This window comes from Limulus polyphemus, unplaced genomic scaffold, assembly GCF_000517525.1.
Source record: "Limulus polyphemus unplaced genomic scaffold, Limulus_polyphemus-2.1.2 Scaffold2016, whole genome shotgun sequence".
Taxonomy (NCBI): Eukaryota; Metazoa; Arthropoda; class Merostomata; order Xiphosura; family Limulidae; genus Limulus; species Limulus polyphemus.
Window position 1 is genome coordinate 139,436 of NW_013667626.1, and position 7,084 is coordinate 146,519.

Consider the following 7,084-nt stretch of genomic DNA (forward strand, 5'->3'; position numbering starts at 1 on the left):
AACAAGTAGATTAATCACAATGGTCAATAATGGCTGCCTACCAAACAAGTAGATTAATCACAATGGTCAATAATGGCTGCCTACCAAACAAGTAGATTAATCACAATGGTCAATAATGGCTGCCTGCCAAACAAATAGATTAATCACAATGGTCAATAATGGCTGCCTGCCAAACAAGTAGATTAATCACAATGGTCAATAATGGCTGCCTACCAAACAAGTAGATTAATCATAATGGTCAATAATGAATTTTTTTCAAGATGGTTAGACTTAGACATATCAAAAACCGATTTACAGTAATCACCAGAGAAATAAGTATTAAAGCAAAGCATCCATAATTTATGAGAAACTAAGTTATTACAGAACTGTCAGTAACTTGCAAAGCAAACTGTGGCTCATACAACAGTAGTGATCCTTTGATTCTCATAGTTTTCACGAAATATTTGATTTATCTGTATGTATTCTCCAGTGGTAACTTTTCACTCGCAAACCATCAGAATATTTAGTTCGTCAAATTCACGATGACCAATATATTGTAAAATACGGAGTGATTAAAAAATCAAAACTAAACAGTCTAGAACAAATCCTGTAATACACTGGTAAATTATTTTGCGCACATGAAGATACATCACGGAAAGTGTATTCCACTGGTCTCTGGATATTAAAATTAGGCTGGCATATAACCCAGGATAAAACAAACAACTGTTACTGTGTCATTAGTAATGGAAAGCATAACACTAAGTAATTGAAAAAACTGATGGCGCTGTACTGTCGAAAATACTCTAATACCAAGAGCTGCAAAACCCTGGGCATACCGCAGGATTAACAAAATGTAAGCCCTCAACTGATGTTGCTGTCAACAGATTGATCAGAAAGTTTTCAGCAGCCTCTTCCATCATGTTTGTCCGCTATGGTCCCTTGACCTCATACGTGTTGACTGTTCTCTGATGATGCCATAATCTAGCAACTATATGTATGTATATGTTCCTCAAGTGAAGGATGCCACTGCTATACTATAGGAGCTGTTACGTGCTGCAGTATTCAATATCACTGTTGGAATGGCGGAAGTAAACAAAAATGATGTTTTTTTTTATAATTAAGCACAAAGCTATACAATAGGCTATCTGTGCTTTACTAACCACGGGTATCTAAACCCGGTTTTTAGCGGTATAAGTTCGCACACATATGAAAATGATGGTGGCAACATCGATTATTTGGAATAGTGGCGCCATTCAATACCATTTCCAGAAACTGGTGAGATTCACTTCCTTTATCACTTATGCATTTACACAAAAACTTTCCCCCACGTGTTAAAATGTTCACCTTACAGATCGCTCCAAACATCCATAATTACCTTATAACCACCCAATAGTTTCCAGAGTTCCCACACAGTTATGAAAATTGCGGTTTTTCACCTTAGACTATGTACATCTAATAACATTACGATGTGTTGAACCTTAGCTCTACAGCTTATATAGCACTTACCAAATCCTAGCTGCACAATACCGGTAAGAATTATAATAGCCAAGGCGAAAAGTTTCCCGTAGGTGAAAAGATCTTGGACACGAGTTGACCACTTCACGTCCCAGCAGTTCACAAACGTTAGAAGGCCTACAAATAAAAACAAATATCATGAGTGTAATGAGAGAGAAAATTTCACGGGAACACAACATATCGCTATGCAGAAATGTATAAAATAATAATAATTAATGATTAATTATTCGTAAACAGCGATCTTTCTTAACGTATTGTTTTTTTTTATTACTGTACAAGGGGTGGGGGTAATGGATTAGTGGAAGAAACACCCATGGAAAATTGATTAAGAAGCTTTATGAAAATATAATTATTTTTTCTGCAGAACGTTTTCATAAATCAAATTTTAATGAATTCAAAATTACAAGTTCATCAATGTAATATTGTTTGGTCCACTCACAAATGTTATTTTCACAATCGGAAAATTTAACGATTTCCACTGTCTTATCAATAATAACAACAGTGTAAACAACTGAAACCTGTGACTAGCAGTTTCGAGTTTTGTTAAATGACTTTATCGAAAACAAATGCTAATAAAACTTACATGAAGGGAAAATTTCAAATCTCATTTTGTCCCTGTAAAAAAAAACGAGTTATTGGTCTAGAAAGGGTGGCCAAAAATAAAATGAAACGTATCCACCTTTAAATCATAAGCTTGTCTTTTGATGTATGTTTTAAAGTAAAGGAACAAATTCTGTACATTTCAGGGGCTCAGCAAAAGTCAATTACATATTTTGCAAGAATGTCCAGTTCAACCAATCTATTTCGACAGTGCTTGAAAAACGTACAGAACACGGGAAAAGCAACAGGATTTATTTACTTGTTAACCATGCTGACAACTAATGCAGTATAAGACAGTATTTAACATCAGATACATTTCGTTAAATATCAAACCACACTGAAACACCCATTAATTTTTTATTTCCAAGGTAACACATTCCCATGTTTTTTTCTTAATAATGGCATACGTAAATCATAGATGTTTTTCATAATACTTAACATTTTCTACAACACAAAAATTTCGTGTCCCTAAACCATTACACAATAGAATATGCTGTCGGCTGTATCTTAATAGAGAAAAACAGCTGATCTTTACAATGGAAGATAAACTATGCACATTCATATGCAAATATTTTATGGTTTAATGGTTTGATAATAGCCCTGCAGTGTATTTTTAATCGCAAAAAACTTCGTCGTAAGCTGTCATGTCAAAAGCACACCTACATACTTTCCATAATTCATCTATTGTAGGTATAGTACGACGGTTTCTCAGAGTCCAATTCAATAGTCCGACTGGCAATCACACAGAAATCCATAGGCGCTCCGTCTGGCGACATCATTGGTATGTATTAGTATGGTATACAACGAATACTCGTTACATTCTTCAGCTGCTTTAGGTACACAACTTGTGTACACATAACTTTAGGCGCCTTTTTAGACATAGATCCTTCTTGATTATGTTGCGTACTGTTGCCTGGGGCACGTGGACAGCTTTTACCACTGAACTGTGTTTGTGGATTATAAGTTGTCACAAGACGCTCCACTTTGCAAACCACGGTTCAGGTACGACTTGTTGCAAGTCTCTTTCCGGATGTTCTTGGTTCCCCAAGTTGATCCACATTCCTTTGCTTTCCAGTTTTATTAAATACAAGGATATTTACGTCTTGGATAGCTAAATCTCCAATCTCAACACATTTATGATCTGAGTGAATGAAACTTTTGCGTCGGAAAGGGCTGTTACATACCCTTCCCAAAAATGACCAATTTTCGGTGGCATCACACTACCTACAAAACGCCAAACAATGGCAAAATGTAGTTTTGACCTATTTTGTTCCACTGCGACTTTATATTGGATATGGTTGTTACGTGATATGCTGATTTGCATATTCAAAATCGTGCAAAAAGCTACATAATAGGCTATACGTATTCTGCCCACCGCGGGTGTCAAAACCCGATTTTTAGCGTTATAAACTCTCAGGGGTGCTTAATGAGTAATCATACTAAACACATATTTATTAACGTTTTAATTTCTTCATTACTGTCATCGAAGTTAAAAATTGTTCTTCATCTTTGAAATTATTTTATCGGTCTTGGTCTGATCAAATGGTAATATGTAATATATATATATATATTTACGAAATTCGAACTTTATTAGATCTATATATAAAAAAGTGTCTCTAAAATCATTATTCTTCCACAGCAACGTATACAAATTTAATATAAAGATCTAATAAATACTGTTTGTCAAAAAAGTTTGGCACGTAATATGCCCTCACATCAGTTTTTGTTTGTTTCTCGTTATCTATGTATATATTTTTCTTATTAAATTTCGTGCCCCCCCCCCCCAGTGGCACAGCGGTATGTCTGCGGACTTACAACGCTAGAAACCGGGTTTCGATACCCGTGGTGGGCAGAGCACAAATAGCCCTTGTGTAGCTTTGTGCATAATTATAAACAAACAAAATTAAATTTCGCCTACAATACCTGCTGTAGTTATTATAGTATTAACAAGAAGGAATCCTCAATAGCCGCAGTACTTGAAATTCTTTTAGGTAGGATTAGAGTAAATTAATCTACGAGACCTTGGGCATGGTCAAATACATCAATCGAAAGGGATTGATCCCCGAGTCCAAAACTGTAATTAGATTTGAAATCGGTCAGAAGATGATGGAGCTATGAGCTAAAAGTTTGTACTTGAAAAACAAATAAAAAAATCTCAGAGCCGTTCTACGAGCCGCTATGCCGCGGCTAAAAACAAACCACAACAAATACAAGTTATACTCTGTTTAATGACTTATGAGAGTGTTTTCGTCTTCCAACCACTATACTGTAGATGTGAAGTGTGTGAATTGAAACTGCAGTACAGTGGTTTCCAGACTTTTTTCACTGAAGATACCCTAACTCATTTACCTTGATTTCCCTGCTGCAACATGCAGTATTTTTTTTGTAAAGATTTAATGTTCTTAATTATTATTCGTTTGGTGAAACTCTCGTGACACCCCCAACAACTTGCCACCACACAAAGTATGGAAGCCACTGCTACAGAAGATATCCTAATCGAATAACGTTTTCTTACCAGTAAAAGGACAAAAAATCCTTGTTACAACAAAGTACAAGCATGTTACGACTCTCTGAGATTTAACCAAAGCAATATGTATAGAAACGAACAAACCTGTATAGAACCATATTTTATCATACAGATACTTACAATTATGATTTTATCATCTTAAACCATCCAAACAGTGATAAAGAATCATTGTATACTGATACAAGAGATAATCTGACAGTATTTCAGACTTTTCAAAACAAACGAACTGTACAACCTTGTATGTATAAAACCAGACATCAACGTCATTCCCTGCTTGTCTATGTAGGGGGTTTGGATCCCTGACTGAATAATTTCCGATGCCATACATACACACACACATATCTTTTTTTCTTTTTCCCCCCACCCCCCCACCCCTGGGTTGCAGCACTACCTGTGCTATATGCATAAATTAGTCAATATCTGTGTTTTGGATATAAAACTAATTAAAATCTGTACGGACAACTGACATTACGGTCGAAATCAATACAATGGTTTTATGTGTTTTGTTGTAGAAGAAATTCCTATTTATTACATTGCATATGTAAATCATGTCTGCACCCATCAACTACTCGGTACTTCTTGGTAAAAACAAAAGACCGAGTTCATTTTCTTGGTATATACACAGTAGAGGTAGACAGGAAGTCAAAGTTACATATACTGTGCTTTCCGTTCAGCGAAAGTTTCAATGTGTGAAAAAACAAATGCTTCAAAAACTGCTATTTTCTTCAAAACAATAAACAAACCAATTTTATGCAATATTCTCAACTGTTTTCCCTGTTAAGTAAAAACTTTAAAATAGTGGAATAACATCTGCAAACTTATCTTGAAAGCTTTTTTATATATATCATTGCAAGTATATTTACTTGTTTTTCGTTCCCCTTTTATATGTTACAATTCTTAGCTCTAGGGAACAATGCTTCAAATTTGGTATTTTAATGTAAAATAAACAAGTATTTCACTATTACCTTACTAAGTTTCAAGATCTAAAGAAACTGAATCATTATATCCACACAAGAGAAATGATCACATGATTAAGAAATCAACATGTTCTGGGTTTTCAGAGGAAAAGCACTCACTACGCAGTTGTGTTCAAACATAGGTTTATTTATTTATTTTTTACCCGGAGTAAGTACCATTAACAAAACTATATCACTGGCTGTATCTTCAATTATACATATTTACACGAAATAATCACTTAGAAACATCAAAATTTAACTTTAATATACTTGCAGAATAATGCAGAAATTAATAGACTCAGAAAATATTTTATACTGCACATATCAAAATAATTGGATTGACTCGTTTGCATTTTATAATACACTTGTGATTTTAATCCTTCCAATATTTGTATATTCACATATTAAAGAACTGTATGCGATATTTCAGATTCGCCATGTAAAAACTGTTATCATGACGTAGGATATCGAACTTCAGGCACTTCTTTATGACAACGTGCACAATTTTTTGTAAATAAACAACTTTTAGCTTCACGACAAAACATATTTTTTAAAACTTAATTGAATAAAAGTTTTAAAAACCGTAGTTGATGATTTTTTCTGGAACTAGGGATGTCTTATTTTCAAATATATATATGTTAAGAGTTACTTATCCTAAAATGATAAAATAATAGGCAGTGTTATTTTCCCATATAACAAGAGGGAATGATTACAGTCGGAAAGTGTTACGATTACGATAAGCCAGTGATGTGCTAAGTAAATACACTTTAAGGGATGAGTAGGCAAATTTTTTATTGATATGCAAATACTGAAAAATTGAAGTGATCTGAAATATCATAAGTTACCACTGGGACAAGTTTCGGTGTGGAATTTAGTCGTGAGGATACTTTCTCAGGAAGGTGCACTTATAAGTATAAACATTGAAAAACGTCAAATAAAAGTTACCTAAGATTGATATACTGACCATTGTATTTGCATATTTCAATTTTTTTCTTATATTTGTTTTGTATCTACATTTATTAAAAAGCAACTTTTTGTGTTTTAAAATTTTTTATTAATTATATCCCTCGCCGTATTTATGTTCCTGTTGCTGATAAAAATATGAAACAGCACAAATAAAAAGTAAAAAAAAAAAACACAATAGTCGTGTTTAATAACATATTTCAAAGTACTAGTGTCGCAACAACAGTGAGAGTAATAGGAAGATGGGCCAAACCTTTTTCAACTTCTGATATGCACTTAAGTTTCACGGCACGAAACATAAAAGAATTAGGTAAGAACACACAAATCGGCAGCGTGTACATAAAAACAAACTTTCCATAAAAGAAAATATATCTCTAGAATCACCCAAAACAGTTTTTATATCTTTGTACAAGTACAGGAGGGTCGCGGGTTCGAATCCCTGTCCCACCAAACATGCTCGCCCTTTCAGCCGTGGTGGAGATATAATGTGACGGTCAATCCCACTATTCCTTGATAAAAGAGTAGCCCAAGAGTTGGTGGTGGG

The 7,084-nt window shown here is 34.3% G+C and overlaps 1 protein-coding gene across 1 annotated transcript in view; it reads right to left on the minus strand.

The window, feature by feature from the left end:
• LOC106465667 (Y+L amino acid transporter 2-like) overlaps positions 1–7,084 on the minus strand; it is a 72,390-nt gene that overhangs the window by 56,365 nt on the left and 8,941 nt on the right. The window contains exon 2 of the mRNA XM_013925902.2: positions 1,486–1,611. Coding sequence (XP_013781356.1) covers positions 1,486–1,611 — 126 coding nt within the window. The remainder of the gene's footprint in view (positions 1–1,485; positions 1,612–7,084) is intronic.